The sequence below is a fragment of the Salvelinus alpinus genome, chromosome 26, assembly GCF_045679555.1.
Source record: "Salvelinus alpinus chromosome 26, SLU_Salpinus.1, whole genome shotgun sequence".
Taxonomy (NCBI): domain Eukaryota; kingdom Metazoa; phylum Chordata; class Actinopteri; order Salmoniformes; family Salmonidae; genus Salvelinus; species Salvelinus alpinus.
Window position 1 is genome coordinate 37909736 of NC_092111.1, and position 23700 is coordinate 37933435.

General features: G+C 42.1%; 2 protein-coding genes across 7 annotated transcripts in view; one reads left to right on the top strand and one right to left on the bottom strand.

The window, feature by feature from the left end:
• Positions 1-5511, top strand: part of LOC139555271 (eyes absent homolog 3-like) — a 33581-nt gene extending 28070 nt beyond the window's left edge. For all 6 annotated transcript variants that reach the window (XM_071368937.1, XM_071368935.1, XM_071368934.1 and 3 more), the window contains one exon: positions 669-5511. In XM_071368937.1, the coding sequence (XP_071225038.1) occupies positions 669-749 (81 nt within the window). In that variant the 3' untranslated portion in view covers positions 750-5511. The remainder of the gene's footprint in view (positions 1-668) is intronic.
• A 101-nt stretch (positions 5512-5612) lies between these two features.
• On the bottom strand, positions 5613-23544 carry LOC139555272 (XK-related protein 8-like). Its single transcript, XM_071368939.1, has 3 exons — positions 23099-23544; positions 9542-9732; positions 5613-7602 (listed from the first exon to the last, which is right to left on the bottom strand). Exons 1-3 carry the CDS (start codon positions 23416-23418, stop codon positions 6872-6874), a joined length of 1242 nt encoding a protein of 413 aa, XP_071225040.1. The 5' UTR covers positions 23419-23544; the 3' UTR covers positions 5613-6871.
• Between the last annotated feature and the right edge of the window lie 156 nt (positions 23545-23700).

Genomic DNA, 23700 nt, shown 5'->3' on the forward strand with positions numbered 1-23700 from the left:
TGAGTAAAAGCACAGCTATTTTATAGCCTATTTCACTGTGGAAAAGGATCCGCAATACACGTCGTGTTGATATGATTTTCAGTTTGCTTCCATATAAATGGTTTCACATTCATCTCCGGGGGTCATCAGGACAAATCATCTAAAACAATTGCTTTGTGTATTTACAATCCCCTTCTCCAAATGGATTACTCATTTACCTAGGTCTTATCAATAGCTCTTATCTATTATACATTACCGTGCATGGAGAATGCTGTTATTTATATCGCAAAAACATAGTAGATTCTTTTTCCACTTGTAGCCGGTAGGTTCGCTCAACCTTATTCATGGTTTCCTCGCGCATGAAGGCGGTGGAATTTATAATGAAATGAAGTCGAGGTCAGAATACAGTACATCTGTAGACACACCTTTTTAATTTCTTAGATCTGCACCCTGAACGAATAGCGGGTGAATAGCATGCTAGTCTCAATCTTAAATTCAAGGTCAGAATGTGCATTAAAAAAAGGAATGATGTTCCTTTTATGCCCTTAATTCGGGCTCGGAATCAGGGCCCAAGTACTTCTGCTATTCACCACTTAACACTCAGCACTGCACTAAATAAGTCTTGGGAGTATTGATGGTTTCTGGTAGTACTGGTGGTTTCTCATGCCGTCTCTCTGCTCTCCTTGCAGCACAACATGCCTTTCTGGCGTATCACCACCCACGGGGACCTGGTATCCCTCCATCAAGCCCTGGAACTAGACTTCCTCTAGAGCGGAAGGAATGGCGGTTAGACACAAAGGGAAACTTGGTCAGTCCACCCCCCCACCCCCCAACCCTTCTGTTCGCTTGTGGAGTGACATTACTATGTCCTCAGCTCCACACCAGCCCTCAAACACACACACCCTTCACACACCCTTCACACACCCTTCACACACCTGCTGGCTCTAGCGTGTCGCTCTTTTCCCCGTGTGATGGCCGTGGACTGATCTGAGGTGGACTTTGGGGTGGCTGGGAAGCAGACTGGACAGTCAGACCTACTCTCTGATGTAAGAGCTCCTGCCCAGCAACACTCTCCATATGGCAGCTGTCCTCTCTAAAGACTGAGCCTGATCACTGGGGCATAGCAGCAGCGACAGGCAGGACATGACTAAAGTTAAGAAGACCAGTCCATATCTCTCTCTCTCCGAAGTGTCTGTAGTCTCTGGCTCCACAACCCACAGGCTGTTTTCCTCTGTTCTCTCTCTGGGTTGCATCCCAAATGGCACCCTATTCCCTATGTAGTGCACTACGTTTGATAGAGCCTAGTGCTCTCATCAAAAAGGGTACACTACATAGGGAAAAGGTTGCCATTTGGGACTTGGCCTCATGTTAGTGGATCGACTAAAGCAAAGGTCTGCAGCCCTGTCTGGCATCCCGGACGGACACTTCTGGTTGTTTAGAGCTTACACTTTTCCTAATTTTCCTATTTCTCTTTCTGTAGGGTAGCTATTCGTGGAAGGATAATGTCACTTCGAATGTTTTATAATTTGTATTTTTGAAAAGTTGTTTTACACTCATTCCAAATGACTGAGGTATCATTGATGAGGGTTGGTAATCATTTGAGTCTTTTCAAAGCATATGATTAGATGGCTACTTAGGAATGACCTTCAATTGACCTTCTGGATGTAACCTTTCCACTAGTTCACTAACAGTACTGACGTGTTCTCCATAGAGACCTCCGCTGTCCTGACCTCTCCACTGTGTCACAGACTTCAACAGCCTAACCGACTTCTGTGGTCTTTTTACATAACAAAACTGATGTGTGGTCAGAAGGACTCAATGAAGACCCTAACTAACCTGTATTCCACTGCATGGTATCAAGGACGCCAGGTTACTATGTAGTTAATCATGAGAACAGCCGAACCAGGCCTTTCTGTGAGAACAGCCGAACCAGGCCTTTCTGTGAGAACAGCCGAACCAGGCCTTTCTGTGAGAACAGCCGAACCAGGCCTTTCTGTGAGAACAGCCGAACCAGGCCTTTCTGTGAGAACAGCCGAACCAGGCCTTTCTGTGAGAACAGCCGAACCAGGCCTTTCTGTGAGAACAGCCGAACCAGGCCTTTCTGTGAGAACAGCCGAACCAGGCCTTTCTGTACATTTACATCTAAGAAACCAAGGATGGGCCTTCAAAACAATGTGCATCTTCTTCAGCGTGACGCTGATGTGTACGTGTGTACGTGTCTACATAACCTGTTGAAGAAACCTCCCCTTGGGGTAACTGTTCCTCAGAGCACAGCCCTACTCATCTTTGAATTCCTGCAAAGAGACTTAACAATGAGTATTTTTAAAAGCAGTTGGCTGGAAGGGATGGCAAATCACACAATGCAATCACATATTATATTGTTATTGTTCAATACTGGAAATCGTTAGACCGAGAAGTCACAGGAGGTTTGTCTGGCCAAGGTGGTCCAGATTTCCTCACAACATGACAGATAATTTGCATCACAAAGATCAAGTGTTGTCATTGATAAATGGAATTGTTTCTATGTCTCTGTTGTAGAATCAATCTCTAGTTGATTTTCTTCCATTTTGAATCGTGAGGGTCACACACAACCGCATTATTTCATAGTGGTGGTTACCATAGTGGCGGTGTATTGGGAAATCACCTCTAAATGTGCTATTGATTGTACGGGACCGGCTGCCCAAAAAACATAGGCCTACTGCCACTGTGTGCAGTGTAGTCAGTCAGTCTACCCTTGTCATTATACATATTGGGAAAAACACCAGGAATGATTGTTCAATGCATTTCTGGTGGGGGGTGGTATGCCTGTTAACTAGCCTGTATTTGCAGCATGTAGCTGGTTGAGAGGTGGTTAGAGGTTTGATATTATGAATCCCTGGTCCATGTGAGATTACGACTGAACAATACTGAGCCCGATGATGACGATCATTTTTGATACTTACGGCTTGACCAGTAAGAATGTTTTCCTTGTATATTTCTGTGTGTGTCTGTATATATGCATACTGTGCCCTTTTTCAACCCTCTATATTATATATATACATGCAGCATCTCTACAGGAAATACTTCAGATGTGTTAAACACATGATCAAACATGGTTGTTACACATTTTAGTTGGAGTGTTTTTATTTTACTACACCTACTTTTTTCTACACGGTCATTAATCTGCTGAATCTTTATTTTTAACCGTCAGCAACACGGAAATGGTTACTGTGTGATCTTTTTTCTCCCTCCCTTTTACAGTTAAAGTTTTTCTTTCTTTTCTTGTTTTGATTGTGCTGCCGATTTACATAAATGTTACAGCTTAAATGCTCTGCTCTCAAGACGAGTCACACCCTTGTCCACGAAGTCAGAGCATCCTTTTCCATGTTGAAACCTGCTGTCTTTTAGTTTATTTTACTTTTTTTGTTTTTGACATTGTGTCTTGCTTTCACTGCTTAGACAATCACATCTCAAATCACATGGTGCTTTGAGTGGTGTCCAGATCCACCATTCACCTGGTGAAACATATAAAGTAGTGTGTAACAGTACCACTAAGGGAGATGAGAGAAATAGGAAGCATTGTAAAATGATGAATTAGATTCTTTGGAATGGAAGGGGTATTCTGGACATGGAATTTTGTGAAGTTGACAAGACAGACCAGTGTCTTTACTTGACTGACGGCACATTCATATTACGATCTGTTTCTACAAGTTGTTTTTTTTTTCCCTCCAGAGATGTGAATATAAGATCAGACAAGCCTGATCCACATCTTCAATATCTAACATCATGGGAATCAATCAACCCTCAACCAAAAACATTTATACTGTTGTTGCTGATTGTCATTGTTGTGCAGATCACATCTCTAGTGTTGCTTGTCACCTTGTGGTTGGAATCATTTAGTTATTTTTGTAGTCAGATGTTTACAGTTTTTCTATCAGTGACGGTTTCTGTTTTTTAAAGTACTCTGTTGCTAACAAGAAGTGTGATTCTGTACTTTTTGTTTACTTAGTCAGGGGGACTGTTTTAATGTATCCCTTCGATTTGTGTTAAAAGGCCAAGAACTATGTATCATTTATATACTCTAACCAACCTTTTTGTTGAAGTGCATTTTGACCAGTCTGTGTTGGCTGTCATAGAAAGAAATGTTTATTTTATTTTTTTGGAACTATTTCAACTGTCGAATGCAGTGAGCTATGACGGTACATAGCTTTATAGGGATACCTCTGGCTCAACTTGATCATGCTTTGTAGGGATACCTCTGGCTCTACTCAAGATGATGAAACATACTTGTATATATAGTGTATGTCGACTCCCCTTCAAATTAGTGGATTTGGCTATTTCAGCCACACCCGTTGCTGACAGGTGTATAAAATCGAGCACACAGCCATGCGATCTCCATAGACAAACATTGGCAGTAGAATGGCCTTACTGAAGAATTCAGTGATTTTCAATGTGGCACCGTCATAGGATGCCACCTTTCCAACACGTCAGTTTGTCAAATTCCTGCCCTGCTAGAGCTGCAGTGGTCAACTGTAAGGGCTGTTATTGTGAAGTGGAAACGTCTAGGAGCAACAACGGCACAGCCGGTCACAGAACAGGATGTAGCGCGTAGAAATCGTCTGTCCTTGATTGTAATACTCACTACCAAGTTCCAAACTGCCTCTGGAAGCAATGTCAGTACAATAACTGTTTGTCGGGAGCTTCATGAGAGTTTTCCATTGCCGCACACAAGCCTAAGATCACCATGCGCAATGCCAAGCGTCGTCTAGAGTGGTGTGAAGCTCGCTGCCATTGGCCTCTGGAGCAACCTCCAGAGTGAATCACACTTCACCATCTGGCAGTCCAACAGACGAATCTGGGTATGGCGGATGCCAGGAGAACGCTACCTGCCCGAATGATTATTGCCAACTAAAGTTTGGTGGAGGAAGAATAATGGGGCTGTTTTTCATGGTTCGGGCCCTTTAGTTCCAGTGAAGGGAAATCTTAACGCTACAGCATACAATGACATTCTAGACGATTCTGTGCTTTGAACTTTGTGGCAACAGTTTGAGGAAGGCCCTTTCCTGTTTCAGCATGACAAGGTCCATACAGAAATGGTTTGTCGAGATCGGTGTGGCAGAATTTGACTGCCTTGCACAGAGCCCTGACCTCAACCCCATCGAACACCTTTGGGATGAATTGAAACGTCGACTGCGAGCCAGGCCTACTCTTCAGTGTCCGACCTCACTAATGCTTGTGGCTGAGTGGAAGCAAGTCCCCGCAGCAATGTTCCAACATCAGGTGGAAAGCCTTCCCAGAAGAGTGGAGGTTGTTCTGGCAGCAAAGGGGGGGAACCAACTCCATTTTAATCATCATGATTTTGGAATGAGTTGTTCGACGAGCAGGTGTCCACATACTTTTGGTCATATAGTGTATAACTGACTCTAATGTGTTTTCCCACCCCACTTTTTTTTGTATGGGACCGGAACACTGTTGAAGGCCCAATAAGGTTGTCCTGTGTACATTAAGAACACTGATGGTAGTGTAAATACAAATAAAAGTACTTTGAAGGTGCCTGATTTCATTGTCAGTGTTTTGCAATTGCATACACTCTGCTGGTAAATGAACAATAAGACTCTACGTCATCTCACAAAGTGCTTCAGACCTTGCCATCACCTGTTTGGAATTTTTTTAATTTATTTTTGCCTTTGGCATCACTGTACAAAAAGGATCACATTCACATCACACACATGAAACCAGACAGTCCAGCACACTGCACACAAAGACCGAGGACATTGGCACTTTCACTCAGAAATGGCCACCCCAACTGTTAAAATTACGTTCTGACATCCCCTCAAGGTTTTTACCATCTAGTCCTGACAAAGTCCACACCCTGCTAACAGTTCATGAAGCAGTCGTATAAAGTACTTAAGTAGTACTTTAAAGTATATTTACTTAAGTTGTTTTTTGTGGTATCTTTTTGCCTATTTTTATTCCATTCATTTTCCCTGACACCCAAAAGTACTCGTTACATTTTGACAGGAAAATGATCCAATTCACACACTTATCAAGAGAACATCCCTGGTCATCCCTACTACCTGATCTGGCGGACTCACTAAACAGTGTTGGTGTGCCCCTGGCTATCTATAAATAAATAAAAACATTGTTTGGTTTGCTTTAATGATTTAGAAATTATTTATACTTTTACTTTTGACATTTTAAGTATATTTTAGCAATTCCATTTACTTTGGATACTTAAGTAAATTTCGAACCAAATACTTCTAGAGTTACTGAAGTAGTATTTTACTGGGTGACTCACTTTTACTTGAGTCATTTTCTATTAAGGTATCTTTACGTTTACTAAAGTATGACAATTTAGTACTTTTTCCACCACTGTCAATAAGTAACCCCGATTAGCTGTACTCACGAGATCACATTAATAAGACAAGTTCGTGACCACTATAAACATTACTGTAATGTTTACCTTACCTATTAGAAATTCACTGTGCCAAACAGAACTGTCTAGTATCGCCATCCTTGTCGTTCATAGAACAAATCATTCCAGTCATTTTAATGAAAGCGTCAACATTTCTCAAGCTTGTCAAGCTATAGTTCATTTAAGTAGGGCAGGGGTGTAAAACTCATTCCACGGAGGGTCGAGTGTGGGTTTTTCCTTTCAATTAAGACCTAGACAACCAGGTGAGGGGAGATCCTTACTAATTACTGACCTTAATTCATCAAACAAGTACAAGGATGGATCGAAAACAGACCTTTTACTCATTGTGTGTTTAAATTGTGACTGATCTACAAATAATGAGTAGTTATTTATGATCCAAGGTAATTTGTAGATCAGTCAGTTGGCAGTTGCCTGACTGGGTTGTTGAACAAGCCCATACAGTCTTCTCAATGTGTAGGAGGCATCTGATAATCCGGATTAAGAGTAAAAGTTATCAGCTAAATTCCTCATCCTTTTATTGACCCTGACGGACGGTTCCAGACGCTCTGTATGAATCATTAACCTAGAGTCAACAACATCTAACCCATATGGGGAGAGCCCCGCCGACTGCGACATCGGCTCGAGGCGACACTCAACTTCTCCCCGCTTTGTAATCTTTGGGTGACAGAACTTGTAGTATATCACCTTGAGACAGAGCCCAGCTATGTAGAGTGAGATCATAATGACAAAGATGACATAGGGATCTAATGGCAGTTCAAAATATGGAGGGTTCTTCATCATCTGCCACACCCAAAAACCACAAAGCATCCCAATATCCACTCCTATCCAGGTGTGGTAGATGATGCTCCGCTGCTTGGTGTGCCCCTCCACTATGTTGAACCAGCTGAAGTACCAGATGAGACCTACGGTGGCCCGGTAGAGCCATTCTCCACCGCCGCTGTCCATGAAGTTTGTCTTCAGTTGCCAGGCGACGAAAAATAGAATCATCCAGGAAGACAGGAAGTGGGCAGCGATGAAGCAGGGGAAGACCGAGGCGAAGAGGGCGACTGCTGCCACACGTGGACCAATCAGGAGCAGGTTCCACATGAAGTAGACCACTGAGGAGCTCCAGCCCTGCTTGGTCTTGTCTGGGAGGAAGGAACGCAGGGAGCGGTGATACATGGTCACGCTGACGGCGATGGCGGACACTGAACCAAGCGCCTTCAAGACTGAGGGAGAGAAAAAAACATACATTCAGGATGTTATATCAAGTAAACTGTCAATGAACTCAGGATGTTAAATAACAGACTATCAAGTAAACTGTCAATGAACTCAGGATGTTAAATAACAGACTATCAAATAAACTGTCAATGAAAGGAATTGTAAAAATGTATCATCAGGTCTGGAGTCAGTCACCTCTTAAATTATGAGTAGGGCCAGACCATCAATTCTGGGGCCTAGTTACAAGCTATATAAAACTTATATCCAGATCTACAGTTGAAGTCAGAAGTTTACATACACCTTCAGCCAAATACATTTAAACTCAGTTTTTCACAATTCCTGACATTTAATCCTCGTAAAAATTCCCTGTCTTATGTCAGTTAAGATCACCACTTTTTATTTTAAGAATGTGAAATGTCAGAATAATAGTAGAGAATAGTTCAGATTTGATTTCTTTCATCACATTCCCAGTGGGTCAGAAGTTTACATACACTCAGTATTTGGTAGCATTGCCTTTAAATTGTTTAACTTGAGTCAAACGTTTTGGGTAGCCTTCCACAAGCGTCCCACAATAAGTTGGTGTATTTTGGCCCATTCCTCCTGACAGAGGAATAACTAAGTCAGGTTTGTAGGCCTCCTTGCTCGCACACGCTTTTTCAGTTCTGCCCACACATTTTCTATAGGATTGAGGTCAGGGCTTTGTGATGGCCACTCCAATACCTTGACTTTGTTGTCCTTAAGCCATTTTGCCACAACTTTGGAAGTATGCTTGGGGTCATTGTCCATTTGGAAGAGCCATTTGCGACCAAGCTTTAACTTCCTGACTGATGTCTTGAGATGTTGCTTCAATATATCCACATCATTTTAATTCCTCATGATGCGATCTATTTTGTGAAGAGCACCACTCCTGCAGCGAAGCATCCCCACAACATGATGCTGCCACCCCCGTGCTTCACGGTTGGGTTGGTGTTCTTCGGCTTGCAAGCCTCCCCCTTTTTTCTCCAAACATAATGGTCATTATGGCCAAACAATTCTATTTTTGTTTCATCAGACCAGAGGACATTTCTCCAAAAAGTACGATCTTTGTCCCCATGTGCAGTTGCAAACCGTAGTCTGGCTTTTTTATGGTGGTTTTGGAGCAGTGGCTTCTTCCTTGCTGAGCGGCCTTTCAGGTTATGTCGATATAGGACTCGTTTTACTGTGGATATAGATACTTTTCTACCTGTTTCCTCCAGCATCTTCACAAGGTCCTTTGCTGTTGTTCTGGGATTGATTTGCACTTTTTGCACCAAAGTACGTTCATCTCTAGGAGACAGAACGTGTCTCCTTCCTGAGTGGTGTGACGGCTGCGTGGTCCCATGGTGTTTAAACTTGCGTACTATTGTTTGTACAAATGAACGTGGTACCTTCAGGCTTTTGTAAATTGCTCCCAAGGATGAACCAGACTTGTGGAGGTCTACAATTTATTTTCTGAGGTCTTGGCTGAATTCTTTTGATTTTCCCATGATGTCAAGCAAAGAGGCACTGAGTTTGAAGGTAGGCCTTGAAATACATCCACAGGTACACCTCCAATTGACTCAAATTATGTCAATAATTTGCATATCAGAAGCTTCGAAAGCCATGACATAATTTTCTGGAATTTTCCACGCTGTTTAAAGGCACAGTCAAGTTAGCGTATGTAAACTTCTGACCCACTGCAATTGTGATACAGTGAATTATAAGTGAAATAATCTGTCTGTAAACAATTGTTGGAAAAATTACTTGCGTCATGCACAAGGTAGATGTCCTAACCAACTTGCCAAAACTATAGTTTGTTAACAAGAAATTTGTGGAGTGGTTGAAAAACGAGTTTTAATGACTCCAACCTAAGTGTATGTAAACTTCTGACTTCAACTGTACCTCCTAGGTCTTTGTGTTCTAAGTAATTCTATGTTTGCTTTTACGTACTTGTAATGGGCTCCACCTCTCCCCTCTGGATGATGATGGTAATCATGAGGACGAGCTGTGGCGCGCTCTCAGAGAAGGTCTCGATGAGGCGCAGCAGGCTAAGGTCATGGGTTAAATACACACCGTTGCCCTCCATGTAACGCTTTCTACAGCAGAAGCCACATATCGAGATCCTCACCAGACCAGCATATCTAAAATGACAGCCACATATACATAGTTATTATTGTGTACTGTACTTCACTATTTCTATTTGACAACTTTCACTCCACTACATTCCTAAAAAAAAGATATATATTTTTTACTCCATCCATTTTCCCTGACACCCAAAACTACTTGTTAGCAAGAAAAATGGTCCAATTCACACACTTATCTAGTGGTTAGAGCGTTGGGCCAGTAACCAGCAGGTAGCCTAGTGGTTAGAGCGTTGGGCCAGTAACCGGAAGGTTGCTGGATCGAATCCCCGAGCTGACAAGGTAAACATGTATCGTTCTGCCCCTGAGCAAGGCAGTTCCCTGGGCGCCGAAGACATCGTGTCGATTAAGGCAGCCCCCCGTACCTCTATGATTCAGAGGGGTTGGATTAAATGCGGAAGACACATTTCAGTTGAATACATTGTTGGACAACTGACTAGGTATCCCCCTTTTCCATCCCTGCTCATCCCTACTGCCTCTGATTCAATAAACACACATGCTTCATTTGTAAATTATACATTTTTTACCCCTTTTTTGTGATATCCAATTGGTAGTTACAGTCTTGTCCCATCGCTGCAACTCCCGTACGGACTCGGGAGAGGCAAAGCTCGAGAGCCATGCGTCCTCCAAAACACGACCCTGCCAAGCCGCACTGCTTCTTCAAACACTGACCGCATAACCCGGAAGCCAGCCGGACAATGTGTTGGAAGAAACACCGTCCACCTGGCAACCGTGTCAGCGTGCGCTGCGCCAGCCCCGCCACAGCGTGATGGGACGAGGACATCCCAAACCCTTCCCTAACCCGGACGACGCTGGGCCAATTGTGCGCCGTCTGCGACACAACCCGGGATCAAACCCGGATCTGTAGTGACACCTCTAGCACTGCGATGCAGTGCCTAACATGCTGACCAGACCGCTCGCGCGCTTGCTGATTTTGTCCACCCACACCAGACATGATCAGGACACACAGGTGGAAATATCAAAACAAAACGAACTCTGAACCAGCTACATTAATTTGGGCACAGGTCGAAAAGCATTAAATATTTATGGTAATTTAGCTAGCTAGCTTTCTGTTGGTAGCTAATTTGTCCGGGGATATAAACATTGGGTTGTTATTTTACTTCTGACCACACCGCTCGCGTTGCATGTGCAAGATTGCAAAATAAATGTACACATACAGTACCAGTCAAAAGTTTGGACGCACCTACTCATTCAAGGGTTTCTTTATTTTTACTATTTTCTACATTGTAGAATAATAGTTAAGACATCAAAACTACGAAATAACACATATGTAATCATGTAGTAACCAACATTTTTTTTAAACAAATCAAAAATATATTTTAGATTCTTCAGAGTAGCCACCCTTTGCCTTGATGAAATCTTTGCACACTTGGTATTCTCTCAACCATCGTCATGAGGAATGCTTTTCCAACAGTCTTGAATGAGTTCCCACATATGCTAAGCACTTGTTGGACCGCAGCCAACTCATCCCAAACTATCTAAATTGGGTTGAGGTTGGGTGATTGTGGAGACCAGGTCATCTGATGCAGCACTCCATCACTCCCCTTCTTGGTCAAATAGCCCTTACACAGCCAGGAGGTGTGTTTTGGGTAATTATTCAGTTGAAAAGCAAATGATAGTCCCACTAAGCGCAAAACAGATGGGATGTCGTATCGCTGCAGAATTCTGTGGTAGCCATGCTGGTTAAGTATGCCTTTAATTCTAAATAAATCACAGAGAGTGTCACCAGTGTCTCACAAAGACACGGCGGTTGGAACCAAAAATCTCACATTTGGACTCATCAGACCAAAGGACAGATTTCCACCGGTCTAATGTTCATTGCTCATGTTTCTTGGCCCAAGCAAATCTCTTCTTCTTACTTCTTAAAAAGTATGATTCCATGTGTTATTTCATAGTTGTGATGTCTTCACTATTATTCTACAATGTAGAAAATAGTACAAATAAAGAAAAACCCTGGAATGAGTAGGTGTGTCCAAACTCTTGACTGGTATTGTCATTTTCTCTACTTTTGCATATTTGTGATACGTACTGTTATCAGATCATCAACCGAAACCTTTTATTTGATAAAGGGAACCTGAATTAACAAATAACACAACAATGACATACTTATTTCCTTCATTTCATAAACTAAGATATGCAACACCCATAATGCTCCTGTGTAAAAAGTTATTGCCCCCTTACACTCAATAACTGGTTGTGTCACCTTCAGCTGCAATGACTCCAACCAAACACTTCCTGTAGTTGTTGATCAGTCTCTCACATCGCTGTGGAGGAATTTTAGTCCACTCTTCCACGCAGAACTGCTTTAACTCAGTGACATTTGTAGGTTTTCAAGCATGAACTGCTCTTTTCAAGTCCTGCCACAACATCTCAATTGGGATTAGGTCTGGATTTTGACTAGGCCATTACAAAACTTCAAATGTGTTGCTTTTTAACCATTTTCATGTAGACTTGATTGTGGGTTTTGGATCATTGTCTTGCTGCGTGACCCAGCTGCTCTTCAGCTTCCGCTCCCTGGCTAATGGCCTGACATTCTCCTGTAGAATTCTCTGATACAGAGCAGAAATGATGGTTCCTTCTATTGAGGCAAGTTGTCCAGATCCCGAGGCAGCAAAGCTTCCCCAATCTATCACTCTACCACCACCATGCTTAACCGTTGGTATAAGGTTCTTACTGTGGAACGCAGTGTTTGGTTTTAGCCAGTCATAATGTCGTCCAAAAGGTTAAACTGAAAACACCTTTAGTATTATAATTAATCAATGTATATACCAGATACATGTAACAGGTGTAAAATATACTTTATGTATTTCACTGAAAATCCCTCATTTATTGTATTTTATTATTTTAAAGGTTATTTTAAGATGTATTACATTACTTTCAAGAGTGAATCATTTTATTGTATTTATTTTCAAAATGTTAATGTTGTGATGTCATCAACGGGAACCATGCTTTAAAAATAAATTGTATTTACAAATCAATACAGGAAGTACATGTGGGAACACAAGTATATATGAATAATATACAAAGGACAATTGGGCTAGGGGGGCTGGGGGCGGGGCTAGGGGGTATAATAATCATATTACACAAGGACCTTAAGGGACATACAGACACATAATTCTAACAGCTTTTTTGTTAGTAGAGTATTTAATTGTCTTAAAATACTGTTCAATTTCTTTTTGTAAGGTAAGAAAATGTGTTTTTTTGTTTGTAAATTTACATTTGTGAATAGGAAATTTGGTCAAAAGAACAATGAAATTAATGACAAAGTTTCCGCTCATTTCTATCGTAGGTAAAGAATCCAAGCAGTACATCTCTACACAATAGTGTAAAATCTTCATAAATGTGTTCAATCATAAATCTACTGATGTCTTGCCACAGTTTTCTTACATGAATACAATGCCAAAAAAGATGCAACACTGTTTCTGGGTGGTCATTACAAAAGGAGCAATTTGAGTTGATGTTTTCCTTAAACTTCTTCATATAGTGGTTGGCAGGATAATATTTATGAATAATTTTAAAGGAAATTTCCTTAATGTTGTTAACAAGTAGGTATGTGTGTGGCAACATCCAAACTTTTTTCCAACAGATATTATCAATAAATCCATTCCAATAAGGCATGACATAAGGTCATACAACATCCTGCTGAAACAAGGTTCGTATCGCTCTGTTGTTGGATGGACCAAAAGAGAAACAAATCTTTCCAACTGAAGGGTCAACGGAAGGTAGGCTCTGAGGGTCAGGTCTTGACACGTTCCTGAATAATAAAGCAACTCCTGAGGGAATGGCATCTAAAACAATTGCAAAATCTTTAGGTGTTACAGGGACCTTGTAAAGTGATAAGAATTCCTTATAACTGAGTAAAAGACCCTCTGCATTTACCAGTTGGCTCACCAATAGGATATTATTTCGGAACCAATATTCTAAAAACAAAGAAGTATTTTTATACAATATATCCCTACTATTCCATATATAATATCTGTGTGGAGAAAAATTATGCTTATAAATTAAGGACCATGACAAGAAAACCTGCCGATGAAAAGCAGAAAGTTTCACTGGAACTTTGTCAATATTATAATTGCAAACCAACATGTATTTAAGGCCACCAAAAGTATAGAAGACATGATGAGGAATAAAATTCCACATAGAAGTGGGTCTTCTTAGGAATTGTTTTATCCAATTGATCTTAAAAGTATTATTTAAAGTAGTAAAGTCAGTCCACCATTCTCATAAGTGTTCATTACAACAGTTTTCCTAATGTAATGGGTACGGTTTCTCCACAGAAAGTTGAAAAGCATCTGGTCTATCTCCTTGCTTATTTTACAGTCAAGATATAAAGATAGAGCGCCACATGTTAGTCTAGAGATACCTTCGGCCTTGGTTATTAGGACTCTTCCATTTAAAGATAAGTCCCTCTGTAGCCATTGATTTAGCTTCTTCTGGGGTTTTTTAATAAGAGGGTTAAAATGTAGTAAGCCTCTAGACTTCTGATCCTTTGTAATGGTTATGCCTAAATATGTAAGTTCTTCTTTTACTGGAATACCATAATATGAAGGTGTCACACAATCTTTGACAGCCATAAGTTCACATTTATTAATGTTAAGATATAGACCAGATGCTTTGGAAAATGATTGTATCACATTGATCGATATGGGAATTTGGTTAGCATCTTTCATAAAAAGTGTAGTATCCAAGCTAGCCATGCTTTTACTCCTAAGTTTGCTCAAAGCGTGATGAGAACTAGGTGTTATGTATGCACATGTTCACAAGAAAAGACAAGCAAAAGTTATATTGTCACTGATTTAGTGTTGCATTACTGTTTAAAGGACTATATATTCATGTGAATGGGGATAATGGCTTTTTGTGGCACGCCCTATTGCAGCTCTGATCTCTGGATGCACAAGGATGTTTTTACCATGTATGGTTCTGCACAGAGCTGTCTTGTGGCAGTGTCTATTAGATGCTCACCTGTGCTGTAGGAGCCAATGTTCCAAGTCCCAATTTCAGTTCTCTAAACTAGTTCCTGGTAGTCATCCACCATATTACATACTAGAAAATACTCTAGTGGTTAGTCTCTTGATTAGAGTTTCTGAACTACTTTCTACTGGAAGTGTTTCCCCTTACTCTTACTTTGAGGCAGGCCGCCAAGATCCGCCAAGCAAAACGCAGACTTGTTTACGCGCTGCTGTGCGTTTTGTTGCTAACCTTACTTTGCTACCTGACAACTTTATGGTTTTTACTTTTTAATTGCTGTTTATATTTTTAGTTTTTCCCCTTACTCAACTTTTTTTTCATTCAACTTTTTCACTCCGGACGCTTTATCTGGACGTGGTTCGTCAGGACCTCCACCAGCCGAAGCTAAGTAGTAACATTAACATGATGCCTTCTAATTGTAGTCGCTGTACTCATACTATACAGGAGAACGATCGCCTTACGGCGAGGATAGCTGTGCTACAAGCCCAGCTTCAGACGCAATCGTTAGGCAAGGGTAATTTAAGTGTAGGGAAGGATGAAACAGCGTCTGTGCCACCAGTAAGTACAGATAGTAACGTTAGTATAAATCCCCTCACACGGTCCCCGCAGACGGACAACGTTCGCATGGCTTCTGGAGGGAAATGCTGTAGGAATGCTCAACCGGTGTCGCTCATTCAGCCGACAGAAACGTTCAACCGGTTTTCCCCATTAAGCAGCGAGTCAGAGGCCTAGCCGTCTCTGGTCTCTATTCCTCCCGTTACGAGGTCTGAGACGCCGAAGCCTCCCACCATTAGCTCTGACAAATTGAAAACCCTAGTCATTGGCGAGTCCATTACCCGCAGTATTAGACTTAAAACTAATCATCCAGCGATCATACACTGTTTACCAGGGGGCGGGGCTACCGACGTTAATGCTAATCTGAAGATGGTGCTGGCTAAAGCTAAAACTGGCGAGTATAGAGATATTGTTATCCACGTCGGCACCAACGATGTTAGGATGAAACAGTCAGAGGTCACCAAGCGCAACATAGCTTCAGCGTGTAAATGAGCTAGAAAGATGTCGGCATTGAGTAATTGTCTCTGGCCCCCTCCCAGTTAGGGGGAGTGATGAGCTCTACAGCAGAGTCTCTGGCCCCCTCCCAGTTAGGGGGAGTGATGAGCTCTACAGCAGAGTCTCTGGCCCCCTCCCAGTTAGGGGGAGTGATGAGCTCTACAGCAGAGTCTCTGGCCCCCTCCCAGTTAGGGGGAGTGATGAGCTCTACAGCAGAGTCTCTGGCCCCCTCCCAGTTAGGGGGAGTGATGAGCTCTACAGCAGAGTCTCTGGCCCCCTCCCAGTTAGGGGGAGTGATGAGCTCTACAGCAGAGTCTCTGGCCCCCTCCCAGTTAGGGGGAGTGATGAGCTCTACAACAGAGTCTCTGGCCCCCTCCCAGTTAGGGGGAGTGATGAGCTCTACAGCAGAGTCTCTGGCCCCCTCCCAGTTAGGGGGAGTGATGAGCTCTACAGCAGAGTCTCTGGCCCCCTCCCAGTTAGGAGGAGTGATGAGCTCTACAGCAGAGTCTCACAACTCAATCGCTGGTTGAAAACTGTTTTCTGCCCCTCCCAAAAGATAGAATTTGTAGATAACTGGCCTGTTGAGGAGTGACGGACTCCATCCTAGCTGGAGGGGTGCTCTCATCTTATTTACGAACATAGACTGTGCTCTAACTCCCCTAGCTCCACAATGAAATAGGGTGCAGGCAGACTCCACTAAACTGGCAGGCTGTTAGCCAGCCTGCCAGTTTAGTGGAGTCTGCCACTAGCACAGTCAGTGTAGTCAGCTCAGCTATCCCCACTGAGACCGTGTCTGTGCCTCGACCTAGGTTGAGCAAAACTAAACATGGCGGTGTTTGCCTTAGCGATCTCCCTAGAATAAAGACCTCCTCCATTCCTGTCATTATTGAAAGAGATTGTGATACCTCACATCTCAAAATAGGGTTACTTAATGTTAGATCCCTCACTTCAAAGGCAGTTATAGTCAATGAACTAATCACTGATCATAATCTTGATGTGATTGGCCTGACTGAAACATGGCTTAAGCCTGATGAATTTACTGTGTTAAATGAGGCCTCACCTCCTGGTTACACTAGTGGCCATATCCCCCACGTTTCCCGCAAAGGCGGAGGTGTTGCTAACATTTACGATAGCAAATTTCAATTTACACCAAAAAAAAAAGACGTTTTCGTCTTTTGAGCTTCTAGTCATGAAATCTATGCAGCCTACTCAATCACTTTTTATAGCTACTGTTTACAGGCTTCCTGGGCCATATACAGCGTTCCTCACTGAGTTCCCTGAATTCCTATCGGACCTTGTAGTTATAGCAGATAATATTCAAATTTTTGGTGATTTTAATATTCACATGGAAAAGGCTTTCGGAGCCATCATCGACTCAGTGAGTTTTGTCCAACATGTCTCCGGACCTACTCACTGCCACAGTCATACTCTGGACCTAGTTTTGTCCCATGGAATAAATGTTGTGGATCTTAATGTTTTTCCTCATAATCCTGGACTATCGGACCACCATTTTATTACGTTTGCAATCACAACAAATAATCTGCTCAGACCCCAACCAAGGATCATCAAAAGTCGTGTTATAAATTCTCAGACAACCCAAAGATTCCATGATGCCCTTCCAGACTCCCTCTGCCTACCCAAGGACGTCAGAGGACAAAAATCAGTTAACCACCTAACTGAGGAACTCAATTTAACCTTGCGCAATACCCTAGATGCAGTCGCACCCCTAAAAATTAGGAAAAATAGGATGATCGAGCAGCAGTGAGGGCTCTTCGATACAGCACGGTACTGTCTTTCCAAGCTATTCGGAAGACTTCCAGTTTGGTGTGGCGCCATTTCCGTTTCTAATTTTCCAGAAGGTTGCTTCAGAGCGTGGGTAAATGACCTTTTAATGGCGTCAGACCGAGGCTCTGCATCTGTCCTCGTGCTACTAGACCTTAGTGCTGCTTTTGATACCATCGATCACCACATTCTTTTGGAGAGATTGGAAACCCAAATTGGTCTACACGGACAAGTTCTGGCCTGGTTTAGATCTTATCTGTCGGAAAGATATCAGTTTGTCTCTGTGGATGTTTTGTCTTCTGACAAATCAACTGTAAATTTCGGTGTTCCTCAAGGTTATGTTTTGGGACCACTATTGTTTTCACTATATATTTTACCTCTTAAACATAATGTTAACTTTCACTGCTATGCGGATGACACACAGCTGTACATTTCAATGAAACATGGTGAAGCCCCAAAATTGCCCTCGCTGGAAGCCTGTATTTCAGACATAAGGAAGTGGATGGCTGCAAACTTTCTCATTTTAAACTCGGACAAAACAGAGATGCTTGTTCTAGGTCCCAAGAAACAAAGAGATCTTCTGTTGAATCTGACAATTAATCTTGATGGTTGTACAGTCGTCTCAAATAAAACTGTGAAGGACCTCTGTGTTGCTCTGGACCCCGATCTCTCTTTTGACGAACATATCAAGACTGTTTCAAGGACAGCTTTTTTCCATCTATGTAACATTGCAAAAATCAGAAATGTTCTGTCCAAAAATGATGCAGAAAATGTATCCATGTTTTTGTCACTTCTAGGTTAGATTACTGCAATGCTCTACTTTCCGGCTACCCGGATAAAGTACTAAATAAACTTCAGTTAGTGCTAAATACGGCTGCTCGAATCTTAACGAGAAACAAAAAATTGGATCATATTACTCCAGTGCTAGCCTCTCTACACTGGCTTCCTGTTATAGTTAGGGCTGATTTCAAGGTTTTACTGCTAACCTACAAAGCATTACATGGGCTTGCTCCTACCTATCTTTCCGATTTGGTCCTGCCGTACATACCTACACGTACGCTACGGTCACAAGACACAGGCCTCCTAATTGTCCCTAGAATTTCTAAGCAAACAGCTGGAGGCAGGGCTTTCTCCTATAGAGCTCCATTTTTATGGAATGGTCTGCCTACCCATGTGAGAGACGCAGACTCGGTCTCAACCTTTAAGTCTTTATTGAAGACTCATCTCTTCAGTAGGTCCTATGATTGAGTATAGTCTGGCCCAGGAGTGTGAAGGTGAACGGAAAGGCACTGGAGTAAAGAACTGCCCTTGCTGTCTCTGCCTGGCCGGTTCCCCTCTCTCCACTGGGAGTCACTGGCTTACTGGTGCTCTTCCATGCCGTCCCTAGGAGGGGTGCGTCACTTGAGTGAGTTGAGTCACTGACATGATCTTCCTGTCTGGGTTGGTCCCCCCCCTTGGGTTGTGCCGTGGCGGAGATCTTTGTGGGCTATACTCGACCTTGTCTCAGGATGGTAAGTTGGTGGTTGAAGTTATCCCTCTAGTTGTGTGGGGGCTGTGCTTTGGAAAAGTTGGTGGGGTTATATCCTGCCTGTTTGGCCCTGTCTGGGGGTATCATCGGATGGGGCCACAGTGTCTCCTGAACCCTCCTGTCTCAGCCTCCAGTATTTATGCTGCATTAGTTTATGTGTCGGGGGTCTAGGGTCAGTCTGTTATATCTGGAGTATTTCTCCTGTCTTATCCAGTGTCCTGTGTGAATTTAAGTATGCTCTCTCTAATCTCTCTTTCTTTCTTTCTCTCTCTCGGGAGGACCTGAGCCCTTGGACCATGTCTCAGGACTACCTGACATGATGACTCCTTGCTGTCCCCAGTCCACCTGGCCGTGCTGCTGCTCCAGTTTCAACTGTTCTGCCTGCGGCTATGGAACCCTGACCTGTTCACCGGACGTGCTACCTGTACCAGACCTGCTGTTTTCAACTCTCTAGAGACAGCAAGAGTGGTAGAGATACTCTCAATGACCGGCTATGAAAATCCAACTGACATTTACTCCTGAGGTGCTGACCTGTTACACCCTCGACAACTACTGTGATAATTATTATTTGACCATGCTGGTCATTTATGAACATTTGAACATCTTGGCCATGTTCTGTTATAATCTCCACCTGGCACAGCCAGAAGAGGACTGGCCACCCCTCATAGCCTGGTTCCTCTCTAGGTTTCTTCCTAGGTTTTGGCCTTTCTCTGGAGTTTTTCCTAGCCACTGTGCTTCTACACCTGCATTGCTTGCTGTTTGGGGTTTTAGGCTGGGTTTCTGTACAGCACTTTGAGATATCAGCTGATGTAAGAAGGGCTATATAAATAAATTTGATTTTGATTTGAATTTTCGAGTGCAACTTTGCAAGGCTAGCCCAACTACCGTTAGCTTTGTTACGGGAGAGGGTCTCTTACATCGTGAGTTTTTTGTTTTTTTTTCTCACGGGTTTTCTACACTGTCTTTTATCAAATAGCAAATATACTGTATCCATTCCATGCAGGTATGTTGTGAAATGTGACGATTTTGTATTTCATGTTTAATGTTTCCTAGTTAGCTGTCGTTCATTTTTCTACTTGCCCGAGCATGTCAAAAATGGCGTTGTTGCTTCATTAGTATGCCTCCGGTATAATGGTACAATAGTACACTCTAAGAAATATTTAGCACTTATTATTAAATTATTAGTGTATTGGTGTACAACATTTATAAAACTAAATTAGTCTTTTGAAAATAGGAACATGTACAATTTGTACAATGTATTTTTTGTTGTTGATGTTTTTACTACTGAGTTTGCTCAGCGCGTTATGAGGAGAGGCACATGGAGTCCAGACGGCAGCAGTAACTTTTGCCTTGTATTTGTATCCATTCCATGCAGTCATTAAAAGAGAGACAACCTGACGAATTGTGTCCAGAGCCTTATCTTCCACCTACACCTTACCAGAACACAATGCAAAAAGGTACCGGTACAGAACTGGTTACATACACATTTAAAAATGGCTATTTCATTCAAACTTCTCACTCCTGTTACTCTTATTCAGTCCTGTTACCCTTCATATCAGTAACAGGACTGAGTTTTTAGCATAGCATTAGCAAATACGTTAAATGTAGCCACATGGCATCAATGCTAATAGCATGAGAACACTTAGCAGCTTCAAGTGGTTTATCCAAACTATCTTTAAAAAAAACAAGAATAACATCTAAGAAATAATTTAGGTAACAGGACTGACTGTACGTTGAGATTGACTTTCTCAGTCATACAGAAAAGAGTGAGAATTAACTTTTTTGGATAGGGTCCAAACACTTAAGACACACCCTCATCCACTTACCCTCGCCTTATGCCCTTGGGGGAATCCCTGTTGCCATCTTGGAAGGTGGTCCAAATGATTAGCCTAACATGCTGACCAGACCGGACACGTCGCGTGCGCGAGCGTCGCAAAATAAATTTAGAAATCCATGTTATTCAATTATTGCACCCACACTTCTCGCGCACGCCAAAGAGCTTCTGCGACGCCAAGGTCTAAAATAGAACTCATTCCTATTTCTGACGCAGATCGCGCTGCAAGTCCTGCCTCTCCCATCTCCTCATTGGTTTATAGAAGCAGGTACCCACGTGCCATCTCCTCATTGGTTATACCCACGTGGGTGATTGAAAGACGAACTTTGTTGCCGGTTGTCGTGGTAATACAATGAAAGTTTAGATGCGATCACCATATAAGTTCAAAGATGAAAAAGCCTGGAAGGAGGAGAGATAACTAGAAATGATTCGGCTGGCTATTTTATGTGTGGATTAATTGTCAGAGTAGAGGTCCTTGTGCATTTCAGGTAAAATAACATCTCAATGTTTATATCCCAGGATAAATGAGCTAGCAACAGCAAGCTAGCTAAATAGGACAAATTAACGTTAGCTAGCAAGTGCAAGCTAGCTAGCTAAATTGCCATACATGTTTAATGCTTTTCGACCTGTCCCCAAATTAATGTCATTGGTTCAGAGTTTGTTTTGATATTTTAACCTGCGTGTCGTGATCGCATTTGGTGTGGGGGGGCAAAATAAATGTATGCACGATAGCGCATGATAGCGCACGCGTGCAGCCGGTTTGGGTTCCGTGTAACAAGGGAAGTTTGCAACGTAAGCCCTTCAGCCCTCATTTTTAGTCGGCTTTGCGAGTGTACAATTATGTTCACTCAGAGACCTGAAACTCCCCCATAATTCAATTCGCGATGATTGTACATCCGCTAAGAAAAGTCAGCGAAAACTTAAACAACATCAATGGAGAAGTCAAAATACAAGTGGAAGTAAAAACTAATGCAAATAAGTTAGACATTGTGCTACTAATGCACATGACGGCACAAACACGTCTCATAAAAAGTCAATGTTTTATTTGGTTAGCTTTTGGAAATTGAAGAAAGAAAAAAAAAATTCTTCAGAAGTTTCAGCTAGGCAGGCTAATGTTAGTTAGCTAATTAATTTGCTAGCTATCATACAGTAGGCGTATATTAATAATTATATATATATATACTCATATTTGACTGAAGCGCATATAAAGCAACCACAAGCTACCGGTGGCTGAAAACACAATCATCGTGGGGTGAACGAAGGGTGGTCCATTTTAAAAATCATTCCTTCCTCGCCCTGCAAGTTTATACTTGTCAGACGTGATGATACGTCATCAAAAGTGCACACTTAATTTGAGGGCTGAGGGGATAGGGTGTGTCTTTTAATTGTTTGGACCGCAGGCTTGGTCTTCCCATGGCCTTCAGTAGACTCAAATTATGCTACTTCCTGTTGATCATGTGACTTTTTTAGAATTTTTAGAGGGGGGGGATGTGTCAGGGTAACAGGACTGACTGAAATCCTGGGGACACAACTAAAATGTGTATTTTAACTAACATATTATGAATTTCCGATGAGAAAATGTATTTTATGCCTAAATTGGAAATAGAGTCACACAATATTCCTTAAAAAAAAAATGATTTCTGAAGGATTCTAATCCTTTATTTCATTTATTTCTAGTGTTATAGAGTGGGGACTGGCTAAAATCAAATTTTTTCAGTGTTCTAGGTCGTTTTTGTTAAGGTTTTACATGATGTATCTTCAAATTGCAATTAGGACAAAGTGCAAGACACTTTGCTTGATAATGTAATGTATTATACAGATACTTTTCATGCATGTAATGTACTGGGGACAGAAAAGGTACCGATTCGGCAGAATGGCCCTTATACTTTTACTATTGATATTTAAGTATATTTTGCAATTACATTTACTTTTGATACTTAAGTATCTATAAAACCAAATACTTTTAGACTTTTACTCAAGTAGTATTTTACTGGGTGACTTTCACTTTTACTTAGTCATTTTAGTCATTTTCTATTAATAATGTATCTTTACTTTTACTCAAGGATGACAATTGGGTATCTTTTCCACCACTGGTGATACAAGTTCCTTAGGATATCAACACAGTCCGTGTTTCTGTTCCCAGTTCAACATCAAGTTTAGTCAACAAAGTTTAACTGAACCTGAGGTAGACGCCCATCTGGAACACATGAAGGATCTTGAGTGAGTGAAGGCTCTTCACAAGGCTCTCTGTTCTGGTCTCAGTCCCGTCCTTGTCATAGTGGTACCACAGCCAGCTGAAAGCCTGGACCAGGGCTGAGGAGCACAGCAGTAGCAACACCAGCAGTCCCATGAACACGTAAGCCTCTTGTTGATAAAACGTCCCCACCGCCCACACGTCTAGCACCACATCCAGGAGGAAAAGCAGCATACCTCCGACAGTCAACAAGAAGTCAGAGGCGGGGTACTTGAATGGGATAGACTGTCCCGCGTCCTCCTCCATGGTGTAAACTGAAAATGCACACGTTTGCGTTGGCTCTTCTAGCACTTATCAACTCAATGAAAGAGAGAGAGAGAAAGAATGCATTACTTATGACGTCCCCTCACTGTGGAGAAACCCTTGTACTGTGAAACTGAAAGTAAGCAAAGGCAGAAGTACAGCAGGCTTTTTGCTTTGGGGGAGGGACAAGAGAAATATAACGTCTGCATATAACAGAGTATTTCAAGTTGTAGGCAACATGATGAGATAGTAAAATAATTTTAACATACTGTTTTACACACTTTA

Bases quoted from the DNA above. Each gene is read 5' to 3' on its own strand.
- LOC139555272 (XM_071368939.1), bottom strand. From the start codon at position 23,418: ATGGAGGAGGACGCGGGACAGTCTATCCCATTCAAGTACCCCGCCTCT. The intron at 9,733-23,098 runs GTTCAGTTAAAC...CTGTCATTTTAG, and splicing joins CAGATGGGCGTCTACCTCAG to ATATGCTGGTCTGGTGAGGA. The intron at 7,603-9,541 runs GTACGTAAAAGC...TCTCTCCCTCAG, and splicing joins AGAGGTGGAGCCCATTACAA to TCTTGAAGGCGCTTGGTTCA.